This window comes from Centropristis striata, chromosome 20, assembly GCF_030273125.1.
Source record: "Centropristis striata isolate RG_2023a ecotype Rhode Island chromosome 20, C.striata_1.0, whole genome shotgun sequence".
Lineage (NCBI taxonomy): Eukaryota > Metazoa > Chordata > Actinopteri > Perciformes > Serranidae > Centropristis > Centropristis striata.
The window spans coordinates 10,271,427-10,299,332 of NC_081536.1; the positions used below are offsets into that span (position 1 = coordinate 10,271,427).

Genomic DNA, 27,906 nt, shown 5'->3' on the forward strand with positions numbered 1-27,906 from the left:
GTGGGAGGTGATCGTGATGCTGTAGGGGCGACTGATGGATGTGTGACGTTGGCGAATTGCAGCAATTGCCAAACTGTACGTGAGGAGAGACCAGCCAGGACGCACTGGATACAGCAGATTTGAGGAGGGGAGGCAAGTGGAGGAAGGGGGTGGGGGGAGACGACAAAACCATCAAGAGGGAGTTGGATGGATGCGAGGGGACAGAGAGCAGGAGACCGGCTCTAGGAACATCAAGGGTCCCATCAAGTGGTCTGGTGTCTGCACCATATCAGCTTCAGGGATGTAGTCGAAGCGGTTTAGAGCTCAGCCCATCCGAGCTCATCATCATGAAGAAACACTCCGCAAGGGTTGCCCCGCTGTCCGCCTGCAACAGTCCGGTGCTCACCCTCACCAAAGTGGAAGGTAGGGAGAGTTTCTATCCGTTTAGACCGCCTGCAACACCGTAAGCTGGGGCTGGTGTGCGTCTGCTGGGCTGTCTGATATGTCTTTTCACAGAATACTCTAAATTTAGAAGCATCCCTCTGTTGATCCGATACGGAGAGGAAACATTTATCTTAAGGCTATCTCATTCAAGACATGGGTCAACTTTGGAAAATCTTACTGCGCGCAGGATTAAAAAAAAACCCCACGGCAATCAATGAAGCGCACAACTTGGCGTTAAATCTATTATGCAACATTTGTGCACACAATTTAACATCCTTGTCATTTTTCTGTACACAAGTCGCCAGATGCACTCGGAATTTAATCGCATTATTAATGTATGCTTTTCTTTCATCGTGTGATGTTGCTGTAAACCCCCAAAATGAAGCCTGAAATAGCCCTGCATTGTCTAAACTACTATGTTATTGACGCATTGATTTTGGAGAGGGGGGATATGCGCGCCTGATGAACACTGTGCTAAATTTACTGGTCCATAGGGAGGATCTTAAGTTGTTATTGCAGCAGGGATTCCCCCTCTCACTCTCTCCACCCTCAACCCATCACTGGCTGCAAGAGTCACAGTTAAAATACCAGAGCACAGATGGGACATGAACCCAGCAGTAAACATGTTAATGGACCATGTAAACTGGTTTTCAGTCTGCCTCTAGTGGCTTCATAATGGATCAGTCCTACATTGGGACACCCTGCCTTCCCTGAGAGTCCCTCTGATCTGCAGGAGCACAATTAGGACATTTCTTGCTGACATAATTAAAGGACATGTCTGAATGCTTGGATTGTGTTGCTGCATCACCTGTCCTGACAAAATGAACAAGCACATTGTCACAGCTCTCTGCCCGACTCTACAATGTTCTCTTCGGCATCATGCTCGTGCAAAGTAGCTTTCAATCTTTAATCCACCCGTCAGCACAGAGGAGTAGTGAATGTCTCAGTGTTTGGCATAAGCGCAAAGCCTTCTGATTTCACAGCATTTTAGTGCTTTGCATCTGAAGTAATCCCTTACTATATTTACATCTCTCAGGCAACCTTCAGAAAAAATAACGATTCAATTGAATTAGTAAGTGATTCATGTGTGCAAACTTGCAGTCTTAGCATACATTTTTTGTTATTTTATTCGTTTTTGAACAGTTAAAACACATGTAGAGCTGTTACGATTAGTCAACTGATCGATGAGTCAGACAGAAATATTATCGCAAATGATTTTGGTATCATAAAAAAAGCAAAATTGGCACAAAAAATCCTTTTGCAAGCCTCTAAAATATGGAGATTTCCTGTTTTTCTTTAATTTAAATCAAATTAAACTAAATATGAATAATTTTTGGGTTTTTGGTCTGACAAAGATATTTTTAGAAATCACCTTGGACTTTGAGACATTGAGATGGACACTGAAAAATACTAGAAAATAATCTAAAGCTTAATTGATCAAAAGTATTTGTTAGTTTTTTGCCCTGTGTGCATATCATTGCGCAGGAAAAGAGTCAAGGTTACAGTGACTTACAGATAAAATTACTGTTTGAGTGTTGGAGATATTGGGCCGTAGAGATGTGTGCATTCTCTTGGATATAATAGAACAAGATAGTACTTGGCTTGTGGTGCTCAAAGTGCCAGAAAGATAACAAAAAACTTTTAAAAAACTCAACAGCAAAGTCTCTTTCCTTAAATTAGGTTACAGCAGATAATCCATAAACCTGGTTGTGAGCTGTTTCATGATTAAAATAGAAAATAGTTCCTACATGAAACTGCTCACAACAAGGTCTGTGGATTATCTTAAGTAACTGGGTCATGATAGTTGGAAAGAGACATTGCTGTTGAGTTGCTCAAATGTATATTTTAAGCGCTACGAGCACCACAAGCAGAGGAACATCAAGTTGAATTACATTCAAGAGAGGTCAGACATCACCACGCCCGATATCCCCAGCACTCATCAAAACAATCTAGATTGCCAAATAGCAAGAAAATATATATGCATTTTGGATTTTGTTGTGAACTGTCCCTTTAATGTTGCTGCTGCTTGCTGTATACTGCTGTGCAGTGCAGTGAGGTACTGCTTGGATAAACACTGATGGCAACCAATCAACTTCTAACACCGCAGCAACTGCAGGTAATTTGCCAAAATGTCAGTGTAGCCTCTATAAAAAGGTGTTTTCAGGTTATATTTAATACACAAGTTAATCATGAAGAGAAAACATAAATACTTGTGAAGCCGTTTACCTCTCATGCTCTCTTGCAGCAGTTTCAGGAGTCAAAATTTAAACTTGCTGACTCAGACCTGTCAGTTAAGAACTCTACCCCTTCTATTGTTTGGGAGTTCACAACAGTTTTAATAATGTCAAAGTATATGAAAACAATTCACTATGAATAATATATGACTGGACCAGCTGCTGGAATATGAATAAAGGACTTTCAGGCAGTTTCATATGGATACTGCAGGAATCAAATTAACCAACCAGATGCTGTGGCTGTTCAAACTGTGTTGCATATATCCAGCCACTGTGAGGCATTCTGGATAACCTCAGAATAATCACTGCTGCTGGGTTACCAACGATTTTAAGCTTATTAGTGTGAATGTCAGCTCAAAATATTTTCAGAATAACTCAGATGGCACGCTGTTATGTGACAAGCTTCTATATACAGAATTAACAAAAAGCTATGCTGTGGATAGAGAAGGGATTGTAAATGTGTGTGTTGGGGGTGATATAGTATTGTAAATTGTTGAAGGGAGTCAAAGCTGCAGAGTTTAGGATGTGAAGGTTCGGCTCGCCCATTTCGGCAGCTGCTTTGAAGGAGGAGGGAATCACAGGGGGCCACAGCGGATCAACACACAGCTTTTTCAGAGACTCTGCTGCTTATGTAACTCCGGCTCCAGAACCTCTGTTCTCCTCGCTAACAGCCTGCGCCCAACTGTCAAAGAGTTATTTTTCTCAGTTTGGCATCTACAGTGGTCTTTCTGTTTTCTTCTTTTTTGTGTGTGTCCAGTTAACTTCCACAGTGCCAGGGAGTATTAGTGTTGTGCTTCATACAGCAATTACAAGACTGAGGAGATGCTGTGGCAAAGCCAGAAACAAATACAGAATTTAATTTGCTGATTTGAACATTAAATTCCAGTTTTTCTACATTTGGTACCGTCACTATATCACCAGCACCTCCTCAGGTCAGATGTGGTCATGCTTTAAGGAAAGGTGGAACCGCCACCAATCAATTTTGACATCAAACCTAATGGTACAACCTTGAGGGTAGTAGCAAAACAATCTATCAGCGGATGGCCCATCCATCCCATGATGATCCTGTGTCCCTGTAATATTGCTTGATTTAGTTAAAGTCCATCTACTGCTATCTCCTACAGCCACAGGTTTGTCTTCCTCTGCAGAATTTCTTTCTTTCTATATGTGTTCTTGTGGCAGCCCATGGATGATAATTATTGATTTCTTGAAATGTGTTTCCAGAGATGATGTCTTTGGGGGAATGTCTGCATTGTGTCATCAGGGGCAGGGGTGAGAAGTTCATAAAAATCCCTTTAATCTCTGTAATTTCATTACACGCTGGGAAACAGGAGTCTTTGAAAAGTGATTCAGTGTAGGCTACATAGGTCCCAGAGGAAGCTGGTTATATTTCAACAGCTGCTGTTATAAGCACACTGAACCGTTCTCCAGGCCTCCCTGCACCTTGACCAAAGACTACTGGTCATTAATCGATCGGTGCATACACACACAGAAGTAGAGGTTTAAATGAACAGATAATTAACTACTTTATCATAGTATTGGATCTATCCTATTGAGAGGGATTATCATTTTATCGTGGAGCAGTTTATTCTGTCCGATTCAAGATTTGAAAGATGTTTTGAGAAAAGGCAAGTATTAGATTAATTGCTTCTTGTGGATTTTGCCTGAAGTGATGGATAAAAAGTCGGTCGATTTTTGCCTGCTCTTTGTGCAGTGCATGAGTCATCTGAATAAAATATGTGCATTTTAGCAAAACAGCAGCAACATTTACCACAGAGCAAGTGGGAGTGCAACTTTAAGATATGATTGAATTTGTCCAATTGAGGTAAAGAACACAAAAAACTGAATCAGCATCAATGTTAAACACAAAAATAACATGGCGTTTCCTTAAAGCGCACTCACAAGGACATTAATAGAATCTTGGATCTCATACATGCTTCTTATTTGTATGTTAATGTACTTGCAGCCTGTGTGAAAAGCAAAAACCTCAGTATGGAGATGAGGCTGCATCTGACAAAATAAAAGGTCAAGCATGCGTGTTTAATCTGCATCAGTGGTGTTAAAAGATCACCAGATGCAGCTAAGACAGTAATTTTGGAGTTTTCCTTTCAAAGCTCCATTAAAATGTTACATCTCACTTTGATCCTTTGAATTTAATTGGAGTTGACTTTGAAGGTAGACAGAGGAGTAATGCTTTTAAATTCATTTTAAAAGCCAGTGTAACAGCCCTTTCTTGCTTGATAGGTGTGCAATGAATACACAATGACAGGGCTTTTATTTTATTACGAGGCCAAAATTTTGCTCCGGTTTATGTAATGTGGAGTGAGCGTGCAGAGAAAGCCATCAATTTCATTGTAATGAATGAGAGTGTTAAATTGATTTATTATATAAGTTCACTTGAGGTTTGTTGCCACGACTTCCTGGCTGCATATTTTGTATTTCATATAAAAAGGATGCCTTCTGTGTCGTGGTGTTTCATCTCTGAGCAAAATCCTCTGAAAAAACATGTAAAGAGGAAGCTCTAAGCTCTAATCCTAAATTGAGGGAGTTGATCCGAAAGCTTTCTTCAGGGTGCAGGACGGCTGCCTGTCCCCTCGAAATGTCCAATGCAGCCAATAGACCAGATGGTACAGTTGTGGTGTACCTAGAAGACTAATTATTACAAAGCTGAAATAACAAAATATTTCCACCATCCCTACAGCAGTTGTTGTAAATATGATCAGCCCGGGAATAGTCAGCAAAAATGTGTGCTGTGTGCTCTGTTGCATTTCATCTGTGAAAATGACTTAGTTGGCAGTTAACTCCATCTAAAACTTTTTGGATAAACTTCCATTTTTTTTTGATTGCATTAAAAAACTAATCAGTCATCACACATTTTGGGGTAGTCCACTTTTGCTAGCTAAATGGTGCATGGACTGAATTTAGTCTCTAAATTAATCATAAGTGTGTTATGGGTGTAACATGAGTTAAACCAATCAGAGTGTCATCTCCCAATCTCTTTAAAAGTCAGATGGGCCTGGGCAGATGTGTAGATTGTTTAGATTAGATTAGATTCAACTTTATTGTCATTAAACAGAGTAACAAGTAGTAGGACAATGAAATTACCCGTCCGTACATATACATAAACATACATACAATATGACATAGGGGTGGACAGGACAGGAAGACAGGGATGGAAGAAAGGAGATATAGCATAACATGAGGAGAGGGGAGCAACATAAACTCATGATGATAGGTGATTGCATATCTGTATATATGTCAGTGTGTATGTATGTATGTATGTATGTATGTATGCACACGTTTGCATCTTAATACAATTTTGATCATTTAAAAAAGCTAAATAATCATTCAATTTTGACACACCTCGTATACTCAAACAACATTGTGAGAATATACAACGATTGGATTCGTGCATGTTTAACAGGCTCCATATTGCTCCCTTAAGCTCAGCATACACTCTACAATTCAAGCCCTTATCTGACCCCATTACCGAGCCACACCACTCATTTTTAAGTTGGACTGAATGACAGCTTTGTTGGGTGCCGCTTGCCATGCAGTGGACAGGGGGGGTGATGACCAAACATGCCCCGGCAACTGCTTCTGACACGTCAGAAATTTTAGTCGGCTGTCTTCAGGCTCTTGCACAGTTGAAGCAAAGACACAAGTCAATTCTCCAAGCTCAGTTTCTTTTTCTTACTATGCCTCTGCAAAGTGGAACGCAAAGTGCCATGGTGATGGAAAATATGGCACTAAATAGGTTGTTAGTTTGTTGGTGCTTCTTACTAGTGTGTGTGTGTGTGTGTGTGTGTGTGACACAGATCATGTCAGAGAGAGACTGAATTACAATTTGGACTGACCTGATGAAGGTGCACATGAGTGACAGAGAGAGAATGAGTCTTGCAAATGAGACGAGATGTGTGATACAAAGATAAAGGACCCAGTATTACAGAGACCTCTGCTAGTAAAAAAAAATTCTACCTGCCTAACTCTAGTAGGATTCCTGTATTATCAGCAGCCTTGGGGTGCAGGGAGGGAGTAAAACTGCTGTTTGGGCATACACTCAGAACATACACCTGCGGTGGTTGACGATCCATTACTTCAACAGGAACGCTGTGGCCAATCTTTTAAATATTGATTTGTCGCGGAAAGTGCTGGGCCTCTTGCCAGTCTGTTAAACTGCCGGTCCATCACGCTATAGTCACTGTTGTAAGGGACTGCAAGAGAGAGGGAGGGATGCTTCAGGACTGGGGCGTATACAGTGGGGCAGTGTACCAGATGCCAAATATGAGTAATTGCTATTGCTGCACTATAACACACAGAGCACAGACACACAAACAAACAAACAGTGGCTTGCTTGCACCAGTGTTTTGTCGTGTCACTAACCAATGAGGCATCAGAGGGCCGCAGCATTGACCTGTATCGTGAGCATCTGTTGAACCAGCTGGGCAGGTCAGGGCGGTGACAAACAACAAGTTTGCAATTCGGTGAGGAAGTCTCTCCGGCGTCCTTTGAGGTTGAAGGAGAAACCGGTCCGGAATTAAGGAGAGCGGGATCAGTAACAGTCGTCCCGCCCTTGTCTGCCCTCCTGGGCCTTCGTCCCCTCAGCCCATGTGGTCCCACCTATCAGCTGGTTGACGCAGCAGTGTGTGTTTGCCGCCTGACTCTCTGTTGTGTTATTGAGCGAGACAGGCTTGTCAGATGAGCCTGCTCTGGTGTGTTGAAAGGCCTCTGACTGTCAGCTTGGCCTGACCAAGCTGTCACAGCCAAGTATCACAGACTCCCACTGTCTGTCAGACTTAGAGATTACAAAGACAGTGACTGCTGCCTGTCTGTCTGTCTGACCTGCCACGATAAAACTACAACCCTGTGACGTTTGTAGTTTGTAGTTCATACAAATTCCTACAAGTTTTCCTATTTTTTTTAAACAAATACAAAGTGTAAGGCTCAAATTTTGACATGTCAGGAATGACAAACCACATTTGTCAACAGGGGACTGAAGGATTTATTTTTATTGAGAGTACTGCTGCAGTGATTGATGATGTGTGACAGCCTAAGATAAACAACTATTTAGCATTTTTGTCTGACGAAATAACTTAATTTTTAAAAACTAGATTATTAGACCCAAAAGTAAACTTAAAGGGACAGTATACAGTCTTTCTAGTAAAGTTCTGATATGAAACTGCTCACAACAAGCTCTGTGGATTAGTTAGGGCGACTGGGTCATAGTTTCTGGAAAGAGTTTTCTTTTCTTTTTTTGTTCTTTTTGAGCACCACAAGCCAAGTGCTATATGGTTCCAGTATACTCGACTCACAGAGAAAAAAATCCAGACTGATAAACAGTATAACAGGTAGGTACAGGCAAATATGTATTTTTTTAGGGGTGAACTGTCCCTTTAAGGCTGATGTCATATAGAGAGCTGGGTGTTGATTTAAAAGAAAACTTACTTTACAGTTTTTATTAAGGCTTCAGTACTTCTTTCACTGTAACTTGCATCTTTTGCGATCTTGATCCAAAATCAAGGTCAACTTGGTCCCTTCAGCATTTTTTATACAAGTTGCTAATAATGACCGTACATTATTACTCGATAAAAGCATGTGGTATGGACACATTTGTCTGTATATATATGGTATGATGTTTGATTACGAGCATGCCAGAATGAGTAAGTTGCACCAGTCGATTGATATTCATCACCAAGCAGAGACCCAAGAGACAGTAAGACAAGGAGAAGAGTTTCTCTGAAGTGTGTATTGGTGATTGATCTGTTTACCTTCTTGAATCACTGAGGCAAAGCACTGCAGTGCACTCTTACTCCCACTGAGGTGTCGCCAAACAACCAAACAGACAAACCTCTTCGTACCTCCGTCTCCAACTTAAGGATCCGGTGAAGCACTCCCGACAGTTGTACAGTGGCCGTGGCTGTCGTCACCGCTGCCTGCTATAGGATCTCTCTTGCTCTGAGAGCAGGGAGGTAGAGAGAGTGTCGTGGAGGGTGTGGGCGGTGGCCTGCTCAGGGAGGTACAAAGGGACATAGCTGGGCTTTCTCGGCCTGTCATGGCAAGGCACTGTGAAGTGTGAGAGCAGGCAGTCAGGCAGGGCTCTGCTGGCACGTTTGGGATTTGCAGCTATCAGCAGGAGAGATCTGCACTGCAGAGTCTGCAGAGGGAGGGAGGAGAGCGTGAGTGGGAATAAGGCTGGTCGGGAAGCAGGGAAGCATGGACTGAGAAAACACTGGAAAACTGGCTTGTTAATGGCCAGATAAATCTCAACACCAATCGGAGCGATTCGACGCGACTGGAAGTAGGACGTATATTCAATACCTCGTCTATGGGGTGCTCAGTGTACTAAAACACTAGAGGCAGACAAATGAGCATATAAGATAAAGATTGATTTACTGTGCTTTTAGTGGTGAAGACACAGATTTTCAAACAGAGAACAAGATTTTTCTCCTAAAATGTTCAGGTTCACACTATATTTTGGGCTTCAACTGAACGGTTTTGTTTTAATGATAAAAAAAAAAATATTTCTCTCATACGGTCTGTCTGAAGAAGCCCAGTCTTCTCTGATTGGTTAGTGTTTCTGGACAATTTCTACCATGAAGAACCACCAATAAAAGCTTTTAAAGCAAAACCTAGACAATCTCACATGTTCCAACAGGAATGTGAGCCAACATTTTGGAGAAAATAACATTTCCCTGATGTTAGTAGAGGGATTACTTTGACATATATGTACCACATGTTTTGACACTTTGGACAAGTACAATATAATAGCTGACATTGTAACATTACATATATGACATAAAATAAGAAAAAGCATAATAGGTCCCCTTTAAGGAGACATGTATTGAACCCTTTGCTCTAACAAAAACCCATCAGGGCTGAAATAATGTATTTTCTGTTGACAAATGGTTTCGGAGCAAATCCTCTTTTAACAATTTCTTTACTCATGAGAGCACCTTTACCTGTGCATATTGAATTCCATGGTGTCAGTGTGCCTTGATTCAGCCAAGTGGTTTGGATGAATGCATGTGAGGAGGAAAAAACCGCTGTCAGAGTGGATCCAAAGATGGTCCTACAAGGATGCCAAACGCTTTCTTCCTGTCTCCAGTGATTTCACAGATGCCTGTTAGGTTCAGTTAAGCACATTTGGACACAGAATGTGTTGAATGAGTGGAGATATTTTTATCTAGTGTTAAATTAAGCATCTTTGCTAATACGGTAATCTGCAACTACACCTAATCTAAATCTGTTTTGGTATGAAACAGGCTGAGATTAATTATGGGATTTTATTAAAAAACACTTAATCAAACCATAGATTGCAGGGCTTTTTACCGCATTCACGTCTGACCTTGACAGTTGACATTTGATTATTAACTGATAAGGTTAAGAGCTTTCAGCTGATCGTTTAGCAGTTACAGAAAGAGACTCTTCGGTAATAATGGCTTCAAATGTCATTAGCGAAGGAGCCTTTCTATCTCACTCAGCCACTCTACTGACTTAGCTCTCTCACACTGATGAGTTCAGCGGTGCTTCATATTGTTCATCACTGCCAGTCAAGGCTGATACAGTATCATTACTCACCGCCAGGAAGCAGAAAAAAGTGTGTTACCTTTTAATAATTGAGTCGGTGTATCAGTGGGTAACAAATGAATATACATTGATGCATCAGCGTTTCATCATAGAGGTTTCAATTGACAATTTATACAACTGTGTCTCATTTAATAAAACAGAGTATTATGACAACAGCTTAACGGAAGACTGTTATGTTGTCATGACACTTCACTAAGGGTGTTCACATGTGCATGAGCTGGAAATGCTTAGCAGGGCCCTAGCATCTCTCTGGGGGCTGATTGGCTTGGCCCATCACTGCATTTGGAAGATTAAACTGTGCTGCAGTATGGAGCAGTGGCCAGGGCCACGGGAAGTGGGACGGAGGCCCAGGAAGGACAAAAACCGGGCAGCACAAACAAGAGATGACCTTCACAACAAGACAAAGAGGCTTGGAGCTCAGAATAGAGAAACTTAATTCTCACCCTCGTGCCCAAGACTTTGATAGACATCCACGTGTGTCTGTCTCTTTTTTTGGTCTTTGCTGATTCATCATTTCATCGCAAGAACAGACAATGATCTTGAATCAGCTTTCAGTGCTGCCAAATTTGCCTCAGGACTGAAAGAGCTGTCAAGTGTTTAGTTTTTTCCCCCCTGAAGCAGGAAGCATTGTTAAAGAAGCCCAAAGAATGCAGCATAATTTCATCTTAATTGCATCACCTTTTCAAAGAAGATAAACAGAAATAAGAATCTGTTGTGCGTTAAAGAGCCTGGGGAAGCCAGGGCATTAGCATGGGAGGCGATAGTCATCAGGGATGTTAATCTGTGGTATGATGAGACCACCTGGCAAGGTCAGAGGCAGCACTTCCAGGAAAGAATGACTTGTCTGATTGGGCATGATGGATTCCCTCGTAAACACTGCTTTTGAGAAATGCATAGCGAGCCACTTACATTAAATGATAGGTGTCCCTTTGACTGCACAGATCAGTGTAATAAAGTATAAGGCAATAAACTGACACAGGACAACTGAGATGGTATGAGAGAGTTCAGTGTCCTCTTGATGCAGTACATTGATAATATTCACAGTCTAACTGCAAGTTAAGTTAGATTTATGCTTGGCTAGCTGGGGTCTTTTGAAGAGTGTTCTGTATTCCAGTCAGCACTGTACAGAGCAGATGAATCGGCCGAAGGCCCCCTGCAGCACATCATTACCTCTGGAGGCACCATTAGGGAGATCCCTCAGTTTTAACTTGTTGGAAGGCAGGAAGCTCCAGGAGATGCATTGTGCATAATATGTAGCTGTTATGAAACAGGGCTGATATGGGGTTGCTTGTTTTACTGTGTGGTCATCTCACTGCTCTGACTCTAAAGTTGTAGTCATCCATTTTTTACCTCTGTGGTGAAGCTATAGGCTCTGTTTGGCTCAAGACTGTCAAAAAATAATTAATTAGGGCTTTAATGATGATGGTGTTGGTTTTCTTTGTCACTGTTTCAGCTGAGATGTGTTAATGTATCATCATTACATAATGTCACTGATAACGGTCAATAATAAATGGTAATAAATAATAAATAAATAAATAATAATAATAAATTGTAATTTGCTAGGGGGAAAAAGATAATTAATAGTGTTATGAATAATGAATAATGGCATGATTTATGTTTATTTATTAGTTAATTGTTGCACACATGATCATATTTTATATTATTTGAGTAGTAATGATAACAAAATTATTTGTAAACTAAAGAAATCGTTGGTAATTGCTTGTAAATGCTTGTAGACAGACCTAATAAAGCATTATTTTAGGCATTTTTGCATTGGCATAATGATGTAGTTATGTCGGCATCCTTGTGATCAGTAAATTGCAATTAAATTACAACTAAATCAGTTCGTTTTGAGTACATACCACTGTAGTAGCAACTCGCTTGCAGTCATTCAGATGCAGTTCCTGACTCTGTGCACCTCCGGATCATCATTAATCCAGAAATGACGTCGCTTTGTTTTGTGACTTGTCCTGTACACAGGTACACAGCAGCAGCAAACATAACTGGTTATTTTGGCCAATGTTTGATTATGCAAAGTGATGCGTATTGCACGAATAATCACAAATGTTATGCTGGTAAAACTCGCGTAGCGCCGAAAAGTAAAGCAAGCGTTTCCGCGATGCGCAACGATGCACATGCGCAGTGGCAAAGACTAAAACGTGGCCTGCAAAAGATCCTGCACCTAAACAGGTGAGGTTTGTTTTTAGCCGATTGCCGTAAATGCCTTTTCTGAGTAACTGATGCAGTTGTTGATTACTTGCGGCCCCTACAGGCCGGAAGAGGGAGGTGTCAGCAGTCAATGATACCTCATAAAAGAGTTATTTCAAAAATTGTAAATCATCTTTGTGAAACCACCAGAGGTACTTGAGCATACAGTCATACATGTACACAAAAGTATCAGGGTGATTAGTCCAGTAGTGTGAACCTGCAGAAGGACAGATGCACACATGCACTCATTCATGAATTTATACCTTACACATGCAAACACCAGACTTAACATATGTTCCCTTCAGGCCTATTCCAGGCAGAGATAATAAATTGCAGGATGAGACAATAAACAATGTATCCATAAGTAAGTTCAATGAGTCGAGGTAACAAAATGACCTTGGCAAGTGAATCTGCTTTAAAACAAAGAGTGGGTGTGAGTGGGACAGAAAACAACGCATCAACACTTTGCTTCAATGCACATATTATTGAAGAAGAATGGAGGCTATCAGGTTCTGACAGGAGCAATAGCCAAGTTAAGTGTTTGCTGTGTGTGTCTGTGCACTCGGGCAAACACACGTGGAGAAGAGGTCGCCTTGAATTGGATATCAGATCTGTCCTCTTTTGTCCTCTGTTTGGCTGCAGCCTGTCACACTTGATCACCACATTTTTAACTCAGATGTCTGATTGATTACCTTCAAGTTCAATTAAACTGTGAAAGAAGTTATTTTTAGCCGGAAAAAGATGGCAGGACATGGGTGACCTGAAGACATTCACACAGAAAAAAAGAGTCTCCACAAAGGCTCTGGGTTCAGATTTACTGTAAGAGATCATCAAATGAGTAATACATGTACACTTTTAATGCTAAACTATATTTCTTAACACCAGAACTTGTAGAAATACAATAAGTACATGGACAATTAATATATTTTTGTTTTTGGTTAAAATGTTCTGAATCAGGATAATTTAATGTGATAACTCTAAAGCAAAATGTCCTCAGTTTAAGAAGTTTAAATATGATCATAGAACAAATCAGAATTTTCAGCAGTCAATTTAATTTAATATTTATTTAAATTTGAGCTTAGCTGCTTATACTGTATTTACCAAACTGTATTTTTGCACATGTTTTTTGCACATGTATATTTACACACCTGTATATTTGCACACTTGCTGTAACTGTTATCTATGAGTAACAGCTTATAATGCACATGGACCATCCATTCCACTTCTTCTATACTAAGCTATGTATTGTGGGCTCATGTTCTGTATAGGTGGAATATGTATGTATGTATACATGTGTTGTGTTGTGTTGTGTTGTGTTGTGTTGTGTGTATGTTGGCTGCTGGAACACCTACATTTCTCTGCTGGGATGAATAAAGTATTTCTTATCTTATCTTATCTTATCTTATCTTATCTTATCTTATCTTAACATGCATGTATTCATCTATAGGAGAAGACCGCATCAGGGAGAATGTGGTGGGCACCACGGACACACAGACGGCTAGTGGTGCGGCCGGAGTGGAGTCCGGCTCCAACAGACGGAAACTCCACTGCTGCATCAGAGTCACAACGGTACAGGTGCGGAAAGCCCTGTGGGGAGTCGCAATGGTGATGTGTGTGTGCTCGTCCTGGGCAGGTTCCACCCAGCTGGCCAAGCTGACCTTTAAGCAGTTTGACGCTCCCTTCACCCTCACCTGGTTCGCCACCACCTGGAACTGCCTCTTCTTCCCTCTCTACTACATTGGCCACCTGTGCAAGAGTCCAGAGAGGCAGACGCCCAGACAGAGATTCAGGTGAGGTGACTCACTGCATGCAAACAAGTTTCTTACATATCACTTTCTAAACTGAGACAAGGAGAACAATAACGCGCAAAGTAAGGCAAAGAAAAATACTGCCAGGGACTCCGGGCTGTCCCTTAACCTTGGGACAGCCAGAAGTCCCTGCTCTGAAGACCAGATGCTCCTGCCAGGAGTCAAAGGTCTCAACAGCTCTTTTCACAAAGGTGCCTGACCATGTTATTCCCTGTATTTCATAAGTACAGTTTCAAAATCAGTCTTAAAACTTACAGGGGGGCAGTGGATAGGAGCTAAAATGTGAGAAATGTTAAATAAATGTGAGTTTCTGGAAGAGTTGGAGTCAAGATGAATGAGATAAACAAGGTGTTACAGTAGTCAAGGTCGTGTCAGGTGATTATACACTAATGAAACATTATTATAGCCGGAACAAGACGGCAGGACATGGATGGCCTGAAGTCATTCACACACTAAGGCTCTGGGTTCAGAATTACTGTAAGAGATAATCAAATGATTAATACATATACACATATAATGCTAAACTATATTTTCTTAACATCATACTTGTAGAAATGCAATAAGTACATGGATAAATAATATATATTTGTTTTTGGTCAAAAAAAAATGTTCTGAATCAAGATAGTTTAATGTGATAATTCTAAAGCAAAATTTCCTTAAAAACTTACAGGGGACAGTGGATAGGAGCTAAAATGTGAGAAATGTGAAATAAATGTGTGAAAAAGCTACGCTACAGAATTTCTGGAAAAGTTGGCGTCAAGATGAATGAAATAAACAAGGTGTTACAGTAGTAGAAAACATAATTATACATTTTATATTCTGCCAATAAATCCCCCTAAATCAGGGAAACTCAGCTTGCCTTGTCCGTAAGTTGAGTATCACTGCCTTATCACACACCTTGGTCCTTTAAATACTATTAAAAAGTTTCATTGCTAAAAGTGTGTTTGTCATGGCTAACAAGCCAAATACACACACCGCACTAACATTTTTTCTGCAACTACAACAGAAATGAGAAAAATGATCAACCGTGTATGTGAAGTCAACTACAGTCAAAGGGAATTATTTTCTCTCTACACTCACTGATGTTGCACTGACTTTAACTATCATGCAAATTCACATCATATGAAAGAAAGCAATTTTTCCCATCAGCAGCAGCCTCAGTAGTAACGCATCAGAAATCATTTTGTGGAGAGTCAATAACAAATAGTCTCACTATTTTGTTTTTTACTATTAAAGCCTATGGCTGAAATGATCAGAAACACCCTGTGGAGATAGCTGCAAAGCCTTGTGGGGAAAATATGAATGTAGAGGTTTGATTTCAGCGATCGAGATCCTCAAAAAAGGTCGTAAGACAAGCCAGCTGCTTATTAGAATAAGCTTGTTAATAATCTTACTGAATTACTGAATATTTACCTTCAATGTTTGCTGTTTAGTTATGCACAGTCACTCCTTGTTCATGTTTGATTTCCAAAATAGCCCATCACTACTTCATTTTCCCCACGTCATCTTTGGTTATGCTGCAGCAGCGAAGGGAGAGAATGTAATCCAAAGTGTGTTAGAGGTGCTTTCACAGTGGAAACACTCCATTCATCATGGTTCTTGGACGAAAGTGTTATCTCCGCTACCCGCTGTTTAGCACAGAGACAAAGACTGTGGAAGTATGTGAGAGGTGTGGTGGGTGGGTAAGCCGTGGGGGGATTGGCTCTGAATTTCTGATGCACCTCTGTAATGTAGCTTTTCCTTTTTTAAGGGCTTACACAAGGATCTGGGGCTTCCACTCCTCGGCCGATGATGTGCTCTGAATATCAAACACTTTGTTCCCTTTGTGTTTATTCAAATTGCACCTGCTGGTGAATCGCAGACAATGCGGAGAAATAGAGACCGAGAGTTGACACCTGTTATAGCTGTCTTGCCTCTTTGTGTAAAACAGAGTCCAAAGAACTGCGGAGGCAAATACCTGTCATCGGTAATAGCTGCTCTTCATAGACATTACAAGAGGATTTTTGCTGTAAGAGGCAGATGCTCTTTATTGAACTTTATCTGTGCTTCACCTTTTGAGATTTACTTGACATACCGTATGCAAGAGAGATAAATATAATTCACTGCATAAAATCAAATCTACATGTTCACATTTAGACTTCAATAGACTTGCTTCCCTTTACTGTATGTTTTGAAAGAGGAGTAGTGTTCTTGGTTATTATAAAACTTTACTACTACTTTCAAAAGTATTTACATGAATATAAAATGCCGTTGTCAGGGTTAAAGCAAGGATGATTTTTTTTGGTTTAATTGTCAACAGCAACACATAACTAATGGTGGGAAAAGTATTCAGATCCCTTACTTTAGTAAAGGTACTAATACCACACTGTGGAATCACTCCACTACAAGTAAAAGTCCTGCATTCACAATGTACTTAAGTAAAAGTACAGGACCATCATCAATATGTACTTAAAGTATTAAAAGTAAAAGTATTCATTATGCAAAATGGCCTCAATTAGATTGTTATATATTCCAAATATATTATTGGATTATTATTATTGATTCAATTTCATAAGCAGCATTTAAATTTGTCTTTCTTATGACGTTTCATTTTAAAAAGTTAAAAAGTTAGTTACACTCCACCACTGCAGATAATGTATAGAATACTGTCACAAAAGCACCATTTAAACACATTTTAATCACTTAATTCCGAAGAAACCAAAAAAAAATCATGTCCCGGCTCTTTAAATTTCTAGCACCAGGGTTGGACTTTCTAATCTAATATATTTTTATTTGAAATCCAGTGCCTTGAGGTTTAGTGTAACTGTTGACTTCCTGACTCGCTGATAGTAGAACAGCACAGTTTTAGAGCTGGAAGTGTTTCTAAAATCAATGCAGATTACGAGTCTCACGAGTGCAACAGTACAGCAGAAACAAACCACAGACTGTCAGTGGTTTGGACCCGAAGACGGTGTAGTATCCAGTGTCTATAATGAAATAATTATAGACTTCAATGTGATTGTCACTGAATCAGTGTGTTTATAAAGCGGGTGTGAGTTTAGTGCTGACTCATCTCTCTGGAGCTGATTCAGAACTACGCTGCTCTTCAGTATCTGACAAATGTGCTACCTGCCATTCCTCGGCTATTGCTGCTTCATCACTTTCACGGGGCACGACAGCTTTCAGAGTAAACGGTGTAAGTCAGGAGCACCGTCAAAATGCCAATACCTTGAAAATGCATTAATGTTATATTTTGACTCAAGGGGAGAGCTGGTAGTGGTGTCGTTTTTCTTGGCATCACAGCAGAGTGATGCAACTTATTGTTTATTGAGTCCAGCATTTCACAACATGGCGACAGAGAGGGCAGCATCACTATCATGATTTTGATACATAATACTCTCACGTTACATTGAGTGTAACACATTGACCGTCAGACTGTCTGCTTTTATTTAAAGGGGAACACCACCTGAAATAAGACTTTCCATGGCCTAAGGAAGCTCAATCAATATTTGTAAACATGAGCTACTCCCTCTGAAAGCCAGAAAGCGCAGAGTATGTCATCAAGTATAAAGTCTGGAGCTGCTTCACAGACAGTGAATGGGAGACAGATTCTGTGTGCCCACAGAATATTTGTTTTCTATTTTCTACCCAAATGAGCTCTATTTTAGTGTCCTCAGTCCTGAAATTGAAACTGTACTCATACTCAGAACATTTCCCTCTCAGTGTTATCTACAATTAGACCATAGGAATAACTAGGCCTGGACAATTCATTGAAAATTAATCGAAACCAACATTCAGAACCTCTAACTGACGTAATCAATGCAATTATTTTCAGGGTGGAGTCAAGTAGTCATGTGACTTGAAGTGTGTGAGTTCTCCTTCACGTTGCTTCCATGGAACTTTGCATCCGACTTTTTTTCTCATAAATCTGCTACTTTTTTCTTGTAGATTTGCCACTTTTTATCTCATAAATCTGCGTTTTTCCCAAAATATTACCCCCCTCCCCCGGGTCTGTATTATTATTTTTCATTCTTGGCCCTAATATGCCGTCATAGATTTCTGCTTTAAAACTAAAACATTTTTACGTTTTTATTTCAAGCAATTCTTTGATTTCAGTTAAAAAATATTCAATAAATAACCAGAAAATAGTTCATTTGTGTGCGTCTCCTAAATTTCTATAAGATCACAAAGATATGCACTCTTTGATTAGAAAAAATATCCCAGCTGTAAAAGTTGAGCATATTTACAGTAAATATTATGTCAGTGAATTATGATGGCATAAAAAAAAGAATCATTCACTAATTGTAATTGAGGTAAAATGTTTATTATTGTGATATTGATTTGAGGTCATATCGCCTGGCCCTAAGAAGAACATGTATGAAAATGGGTGTGGTTCTCCTTCAAGGTCATTTTCATGCTTTTCGAACATTTGAAATACTACAGCTTCTTTTGTCTTTTCAAACATTCTTCTAGATAGGGATTAATACCAGGCTTAAGCTGGAATGTAGAGACGATATCCACTGAAAAACATCTGTAGTGTGACTAAGCCTCATACAGCCCTTGAAGTTGAATCAGTTCTTCATCACTCTTCATCGTCGATCACCATTTTTCTTGCAGTAAGACTGAGCTCACTATGTTTAACCATTTTCTCAGTCATCACAAACTCACTGTACCACATGCATTAGTACTAGAAACAGTTACTAATGTATGTCCCTTCTGTAATTATAACATATTGATATGTTCGAGACTCCAACTGGCAGAAAAATCCTATAAAAAAAGAGTTTCATTAATGGCAACAGCTCAGAAATATTTAACTTTAATGCCTTTTGGCAGATGTAATTGTATTTCTAAACACTTACTTATTTGTCAGGGTCCCACATGCACAGCGGTGCAATGTTCATTTAGATGTAACTGTTAAATAAGGGAATTACTTCACACCCTCATCACTGATTAGTCTCTGGTCTCTCTGGTATCGTTAGTTCAGTCGGAGCTGTTTGTATTCATAAATATTGATTAAAGTCCCAGAACCCTGCTTACATTTATCAACTGTTAAATTAGTTGTACCACATTTTCCAATATCATAACCCCGTACTCTGTGTTTTGTCTCTGCACAGGGAGTGCTGTAGGTTTTTTGGGGATGACGGGCTCACACCCAAGGTGTTTTTCACCAAGGTGGCTCCCTTTGGCCTGCTGTGGATCCTCACCAACTACCTGTACCTGCAGGCCCTCAGGAAGATCAACACAACAGACGTGTCCGCGCTCTTCTGTTGTAACAAGGCCTTCGTCTTCCTGCTGTCTTGGATTGTACTAAGAGACCGCTTCATGGGAGTCAGGGTGAGTATATCGGCCTTGTTTGGTTGAGAACAGTTTTTCACTTCCTGAGATAAAATGGTCCCCACTGCATCTTTAAAAAAGAGTCTGAGTCAAGCACAGGTCACAAAAACAAAGTGGATAGTAAAACACTGACTTACCTCGAGGCTACACTCCAACTTTTACCTACAAAATAACAAACAACAAAAGCGACCATTAAAAGGACATAATTTGAATTTGCAACAATCATAAAAATAACAATAGACGATATACCAATAATAACATTTTCAACACTTGTGTCTATAAGCTGCTTGTATAAGGATACATATTATGGAAACTACAGTATGAAGTGATATTATCTTTTAATGGAATGTTTGATCATCCTCGTTTTATCTGGAATACCTCAGTCTCCAACTGACTAAATTAAGATTAGAGCTTGACCAGTTTGGCACTCTTGAATCCAATTCAAATATCTATATTAAAATAATTTAAAAAAGAAAGATCTGATTAATGAGTAGTTCTACCGATTAGTCATTTTTCCTTCCCAGCCTGACTCAGTTTGAGCTCCAAGGAGGCAAGTGTATGCTGTTTTTTATCAAAAGAACCAAGCCGCGATTAAAGAGGAGAGTTAGTTTAGTGTAGCAAAATATGTTTTGTTTCCCTGTCACATGTTTTCGGCTTTTATTTGCATTATATCTGTGATAAGCCAACATTTTGCTTTACTGTCCCACCAATGTGTCAGACTTATGCTTGCTGTATTTTGGATAACATCAGACAACAAGATGACCTTCGCTTTCCTCTGTTTGCTTTTGTCGAGAAAAAGAAGACTCCTATTTCCTTTAAGCCGTTATGGTCAAGGGAGGATTTAAAGGGAGCATATTTTGCTCATTCTCAGGCTCATATTTGTATTTTATGTTTCTACTTGAACATGTTTACATGCTTTAATGTTAAAAAAAAAAAAAAAACACATAATTTGTCTCATACTGTCTGCCTGAATATACCTGTAATCACTCTCTGTCTGAAACGCTCTGTTTAAGCGCCTGTATCTTTAAGCCCCCCTCCCGAAAAAGCCCAGTCTGCTCTGATTGGTCAGTGTTTCTGAGTCCTTCACATCTGCACTCTTGGCGTCTCTGCACCATCATTGCAGCTAAGAAATGACTGTAACAGCACTGTGGCAGCACTTTCTGCCTCTATATAGTATAGTTGTGACATCACAAACTTACAGAAGTCCTGACGTCCTCACAGTATTTATATATCACCTAGACCTATAATAGAAAATTACATGGAAATCTCTTCTTTTACAACATGGGACCTTTATATTGTGTCTTAGTGTTTATGTGTCACCTCTATAGTGCAGTAGTTCAATCATAACACCTCAGGAATGAGAATAATATGTGTTTTGTTGCTCTGACTGACATTGCAGCTGAATATGTGAGCTGCACAAGCACGCTCGAGTAGAGAGCACGTTACCTGTGTGACAGCGTGATTTACCACCAGTGATCACTGTGTCATTCAAATGTGCCTCCTGGTGTGCATCTGTGTGTGTTTGTCACAGATTTAGTCCAGATGAAGAGAGAGGAGCAGCGAAGTGAGTGTTTAGCTTTGTGAATTGAGGTATCTCCCGCTCTCCTCCCACTGCGCTCCTCAGATGCTTTCATATCTGCAGCCGTCCAGCACTCTGCAGAATGCCCCCCCCCCCCCCCACACACACACACACACACACACACATTTTTTGTCTTTCACACCCTCACAACCACCCAATCTCTCCCTTGTGCATGCCCCAACTCCCAACCCCCATTATCTGCGATGAAAGGCCTCAGTAAGAGACAAATACTGTAATACTCCTGCTTTTCTCTCTTTTACACCTCCAGCTTCTCTCTCTCTCTCTCTCTCTCTCTCTCTCTCTCTCTCTCTCTCTCTCTTTTGCTTGGTGGTGGTGGGGATTGCAGTGTTTGGATGTCTGCAGCAATGCAGGGGATCCTGGATGAGTTTGTCATGAAAGTAAAGGAGAGGAGAGAGAAAGAAGGGGATGCAAAATCCTCCTGGTTAAACAGGGATGCTTATTGTTTCAGGGATTTTATGTGTGTAAAAGAGGCTCAGTTTGGTTGCAAAGCCAGAATGGACCACACCAGAAGGTCATTAAATGAGTATTTTGGTAAATGTTTAAGCTGCATTTGGATGTATCTCTTGTAAAAGAGATTTAGACACAACATACTGCATCAATAACACTGTAATCACATAAGCTACTCAATGTGCAGGTGTTTTGATCCTGTTCCTCCTCTGACCACACATTGTGCTGAAACGTCTCTGAGACAAAAACACTAACACATGCAGGGTCGCTGACCTTGTAAGCAAACAGTCTATCGTGAGAAATGCGTAAAGAAGGTGTAGCTGTGAGTGACAGACAGCCTGCAGTGCAGAAAGAGTCATTTTGCCAAAGGTGCCCAAGGGCTTTGGCCAAGCGAAAACACACGGCTCATTTATCTTCCTGACACCTCTTTAATGCAGAGCTAATCCACTCAGCTGGACTGCACCACATCCCACGTCCCTGTCACTACGCTACAGTCGAACACGCTTGCACATACATGCACTAACAACATACAGCAAAGGCAAAAGCTGTAAAGCAAAGACGAAGGATTTTGGTTTGGATTCTTCAAGGGTGAGTGAGAGCGGGATGAAACAGATGGTTTGGTGGTGTTTTGAGCTAATCGCAGAGGCAGGGAGTGGGTGTGAAGGTGGGGGGTTGGTGCACTGAGGGGGGTATTTAGTTTGTAAACATGATGGTAGTGTAACGAAAATCAATGTCAGACAATCAAGAAGCTGCCTGTCCTGTATCAGAAGCACATGTGCTGTGAATCCAAGAACAGTGTGTACATTGGTGGAAGATGTGCTCATCCTATATTTGTCAGGGAATTTTTGGCCAAAAAATCTGGCAAGGGGAAAACTGGCATGTCCCCTTTACCTGCTGAGCAGTTTCCAGAGCAAAATTGCAAACTATCCAATTGCCAAAAATTCTATTCTTGCAGGAATCTCCAAAATATATAGAAGTGTTTCACATCAAATCACAGCATGGATTTTTCTTTGGTGTTCCTCAATGTGTCTTAATGTATTTCGAGTGCCATCTCTCCCTGAAGATGGGTCTATGGTGGGTCTCTAAGGATTAAAGGGGAAATATGGGATCAGAAGAAGATTGTTTATGTTAATCTGTAAGTTAACTACAGTAAAATGGAATTACTCAAGTAAAGTACACATACCTCAACACTGCACTTGAGTAATTGTACTTATTGCATTCCTCTAATGAGTGTGTATATGTGCTTGTGTTTGCCTATATGTGAGAAAATGTAAATACCAAATGAGCAGTCTGCTGGCTATAAAATAAAACCCACACATTAATTATACCATTACAAGCCTTGTTCTGTGATGCCTCTGCAGTGAAAAACAATGCGCCATGTGTGCCTGCTGTGTCCCTACACAGCAGTGAAGGCTTAGGCGTCTTTATCACCACACTGCGAGCAGTGTGTCGTCCATCCGTCATTCCCTGATGTTCCTCCTTCCTCCTCTCTCCACAGATAGTCGCTGCTATCTTGGCCATAGCAGGCATTGTAATGATGACCTATGCTGATGGATTCCACAGCCACTCAGTCATCGGCATTACGTTGGTCGTGGCCTCTGCTTCGATGTCAGCGCTCTACAAGGTATTTGTTTGCATTTGATAAACAATATTGCTAAGCTTGTGTCCCTCCATAAACGTCCCCTGTGGTGAAACCTTCATTTGCAATGGAACATAAAATGTTCTAAATATTGCAAAAATAGCAAAACATGTGTATGAATAGAAGAAATCCTGGACTAGCTCCATTCTGCTTATGTAACCAGGTGGCAGAAGACAGGAGGAGATTATAAAATGTAAGACTCAGCTGACAGAAGCGTGTGATATGTGAGCGTTTGGTTGCTGGCCTCGGGCTGCGATGTCCTGATCAAGGAGGTTACGGGACAGATAGCTATATTTTGACGGTGCTCTGGTCTCCTCTGCCCTGCTGTCTGTGCTGCCTAATGTGATAAACAGACAGCAGCGGCCCTGTGCCAGAAACATGGCAGGTACTTGGCAGGTGCACCGCTCTGCAATATCCCTCTGCTCCTTAAGGGGGCGGATTTTGTGCATTCATGGCTGTACTCCCTATATGTCCTCAGGTGCTCTTCAAGATGGTCCTGGGCAGTGCCAGATTTGGAGAGGCTGCACTCTTTTTGAGCATCGTTGGAAGCGCCAACTTTGTCTTCATCAGCTTTGTGCCAGTCATCCTGTATTTTACACATGTGGAGTACATTGGCTCACCTGCAGACATCCCTTGGGCCTACCTCTGCGGGGTGGCAGGCCTGCTGTTTGGTACGGAAAGATGAAATGTTGTGCATTAATCTGATAATGCAATTTTTATGCAACCCATGAATGCCATTTTTGTGGTTTCACACCCTCATTGCATCGCCTGCTGCTCCTCTCATTGTGTTTTCTCACACAGCTTTCAACGTACTGATGAACTTTGGCATCGCGGTAACATACCCAACATTAATCTCCCTTGGCGTCGTCTTAAGTGTTCCTGTAAATGCCAGTAAGTCTCTTGGCCTTCTTCCCAGACCCAACTTTTTTAATCCGGCCACCATTAAATATTTGATGGCACTGAAATCCCGCCAAAAGTTATCATATATTATTGATGAAGAATAGAATTTCAAACTGGTTTCCTTCTTATTCAATAATTTGAGATTTTCTGTGACAAACCTATTTATATTTTACATTTCAATCCAAGTGACAACCTCTAGGCCTCCAAAGGTGAAACCAATGTGGAAGTGCCTTAAATCTGCATTCTTTCTAATGACCAGCAGGGGGGGACTCTATGGGTTACAAAATGAAGTATTGAGAAAATGGCCCTATTTCTCACTTGATTTGATAACCGATTAAACATTTTCCTAATGACTCTATGGACTCAATGGCTAGTTTCAAGCATAGACTGTATAAATAATGGACGTAGTCACCGTGACGTCACCCATTGGTTTGCGGACTGCCTGTTGAGGCATTGAGTTCATCGTTACACTCGTTGCCATCTTGTGTCGCCATCATGTTCTTGGAAACAGGGAGCAGACCATATTTGGACTATGGAGGATCAAGAGGGATATGATGACACTGATTACACGCCTCTCTACACCGGCAACCTGACTGAGAGAAGTCACTGCTAATTCATGTTAGCATTAACTGGAGCATTAACTGGGATGTTCATTTTGGCTAACAAAAAAACAGAAACAAAATTACATTACTTACCTAAGAAAAATGAACAGTGACTCCTTGGAGTGTCTATTTGTCCAACCAAACGCTGAATAATAATTTTAAAAAATTGTTCAAAAATACTGTCATTAAGTAAAAATATAGTGTGAAAGGGTCAAAGTTATGAGACCAAACTGGTAAACATCTTTTTTTTTTTTACTTTATTGACACGTTGTTGTGGATACGCATTGCTTTTCTTCCCTCCTGATGATGGCTCGCCTTGTTAGTGACCTGTCAATGAAAGGTACGCCCTAAATCATACGATTCTTTATCTTCTATTTTCATCTAATGGGGCCATTATTTACACTACTAACATCAAATTGTCTTTTTACTAGCAATTGAGACCATAGCGTTGTCCTTAAAAAAAATTCTGAGGTAATATATCAATTGAGAAGTTTTCTAATTTTGTATAGAAATTAATGGACCGAAATGCTTCTGCAACCTTCCTCAACACCCCCTATTTTCGGTAGAATGCAGCCTAAGGCACTTCCTGGTTTGCCTCACTTCTCAGACCCGGAGGTTACCAATTGGTTTCAAGTCGTCTTTGGTCCCATTTATGGCGGGGCTAATTTATGATTAACAGGTCACTACCATGGTGCACTGTGTTTTAAGCTTCGAACTTGACTCTTTTCAAAGTGTGTTTGCTGCCTTAAAGTGTTCAACCTATAGATTTTTGTTAATTGCAATATTTAGAAATTCCTTTTCATGATGATATCATACTAATACATCCTGTTTATTTTACAGTGGTGGACCTCTACACATGTGAAATCCATTTCAACACAGTTCGCCTCATTGCTGTGTTCATCATTTGCCTGGGTTTCCTCATGCTGCTGTTACCTGAGGACTGGGACCAGTGCATCATCCAGCTCAGCACAAAGCTGCGCAAACGTGATGAGCCAGCAGAGGGCAACGGAGAGGCGGGCGCCACCACAGGGCTCAACTGGAGAGGGAGAGCCAGGACCTCCATGTCAACATTTGCACATTAACTCCATGAATTATCATGCAAACACACAAACACACACACACACACACACACAGGAAGGGAGACACATTAACACCTCTTAATGTCGATGTCGGGACATTTGACCTGCCCTCTCTTTCACGAAGCTCCCTGGATGAAAAAAGTATTTTAGACTGCCCTCTGGTCACTAACATTTTGATCGAACGGGGAGATGCAGGAGGCACAGATTGTGTATCATTCATTCTGCGTCCATTCCACTCAGAAGTTATCAGAGTTGGTGCATGGACTTTACCAATTGTAACCCCTCTAACCCAAAAGATCATCAGGTATAACTGATGGATTCATGTATTAATTTTGATGTACCTCTTAATCATTCCATGGATTCACTACATCCTTGCGCCTGGGAAGACTTGCCAACTTGCCTGATATTTTTCAGTTCTGAGAATAAAAGAAAAAGACATTTACGAGGCAGGCCAAACACAGTGACTTGCTGTCTTTAACATATACACATATACACACCTTTAAGATCCAAAGAAGAATGCCTAAAATGCTGAATGCCTGAAAACAAAAGGGAGGCCCACAGTGGCGTCCCTCAGGTGTTAACTTAATGACAAATACCTGCCTTTCGTGCACTGTACATAGCTGTGTCTCACACCGTGGCTGTCCTCGAGCTGTGGACTGGACTCATCTGGTGTGAACGGACCTGTCTGGACACCTGAGGATCAATCTGAGATAAAGAAGCTTCTCGTAACGCCTCTCTTTGTTCATCCTGAGAGAAGAGGTCAGCTTCTTTTTGACTACACTGATTGGCTCCCTATGGTTATGTGCTGTCCTTGGGCTAAACTCCCACTCTGTCAAGACTGACACCCATCGCTCAGGCCCACAGTTAAGTCACGCAAGACATAAACCAGTATCTCAAATGAATATGTTTTCAATGCATGAGATGGTATAAGAGTGCGAGTGCTTTCAGTCCATCCATAAAGCCTCACTTTTTCTGTTGCTGAGACACTGGCAGCAGTTTATTAACCAAGCAATACAGGTAACACATGCATTCAAAGGACATGCATTGTCATTCAGACAATATAAAATGTGTTTTTTAACTGCTGTTCAAACTATTAACTGGCCCATTTTCACAATTAACGCGTCAGGTATACCAATCTTTGGATGGACTTAAAGCACTAAAAGCTTAAAATGAGGCAGACAGGCTTCATTAAAAATACCCCTTTAAAAACTTTGAACATCCACCATAGCCATCACTGAGCCCTTATAATTCCTATCACATTTAACTTTCGAGACTGATATGCACACAAACTAATCTGCGGCAATTCTAATTTATTTTTCCTGGAGAAAATAAGACAGGCAGACAGAAAATAACTGTCTCACTGTGGCTTGAGGAGAGGTGCGTCGACACATGAGAATGGCTCCCATTTGTCCGTCTCTGCTGTTTGTCAAAAAATGTTTTACTCAATCTGTTTCCATCAATCACATTTCTGAGGCAGGAAGTTGGGACGAACCTGAGAGCGACTGAGGCACACGCCTTGCAAAGCAACAGTTGGAAACTCTGCCTTGTTGTGAATGTATGAACATCACCTCGACCACACATATGCTCGCTACGTGCCATCTGTTTTTTACAGTGCCACCACAGACTGCTGCAGAGAGACTCTTTAATACTACCCTTCTTCTACTCATCCGACTGAGTTTTTTTGGAACAAACTCTTGACACATCGTACGGGACTTTTTATATTTTTGCATTTGGTTGCTGACTAACCCCGAGAGGACAGTGGGTGACATCTGCAGGAGGAGCATGCACATACTGTATGAGCAGATACAGCTGAAGTCCACTTCACTGCCTTTTCTTTGTTTTGCAATAGAATACATTAGCACTGTTTCCCATTGTCATGCTCTATGACAATAAATTATAATATTGTATTCCTCTGGAATTATTGCTAGACATAAATGTAAACCTTTGTAAGGAATGATGATTTTTACACTGAGATGCAACATATGATTATCACGTTTGAGGAAGAAATATTTAGGGCGTAAATAAATGATGGGTTTATTAGATCTACTGTTGAGTGTCTTCAAGTG

General features: G+C 40.7%; 1 protein-coding gene and 1 long non-coding RNA gene across 2 annotated transcripts; one reads left to right on the forward strand and one right to left on the reverse strand.

Moving 5' to 3' along the window:
* Positions 1–206: 206 nt before the first annotated feature.
* Positions 207–27,906, forward strand: LOC131993844 (solute carrier family 35 member F3-like). Its single transcript, XM_059359901.1, has 7 exons — positions 207–402; positions 13,900–14,242; positions 19,354–19,573; positions 23,119–23,244; positions 23,738–23,930; positions 24,061–24,150; positions 25,602–27,906. Exons 1-7 carry the CDS (start codon positions 327–329, stop codon positions 25,841–25,843), a joined length of 1,290 nt encoding a protein of 429 aa, XP_059215884.1. The 5' UTR covers positions 207–326; the 3' UTR covers positions 25,844–27,906.
* On the reverse strand, positions 8,676–12,482 carry LOC131993846 (uncharacterized). The gene is made up of 3 exons (XR_009396353.1): positions 12,107–12,482; positions 9,617–9,777; positions 8,676–8,811 (listed from the first exon to the last, which is right to left on the reverse strand). It is a non-coding gene; the product is annotated as an uncharacterized LOC131993846 (long non-coding RNA).

Bases quoted from the DNA above. Each gene is read 5' to 3' on its own strand.
- LOC131993844 (XM_059359901.1), top strand. From the start codon at position 327: ATGAAGAAACACTCCGCAAGGGTTGCCCCGCTGTCCGCCTGCAACAGT. The intron at 403-13,899 runs GTAGGGAGAGTT...ATTCATCTATAG, and splicing joins CACCCTCACCAAAGTGGAAG to GAGAAGACCGCATCAGGGAG. The intron at 23,931-24,060 runs GTACGGAAAGAT...TTTCTCACACAG, and splicing joins GGTGGCAGGCCTGCTGTTTG to CTTTCAACGTACTGATGAAC.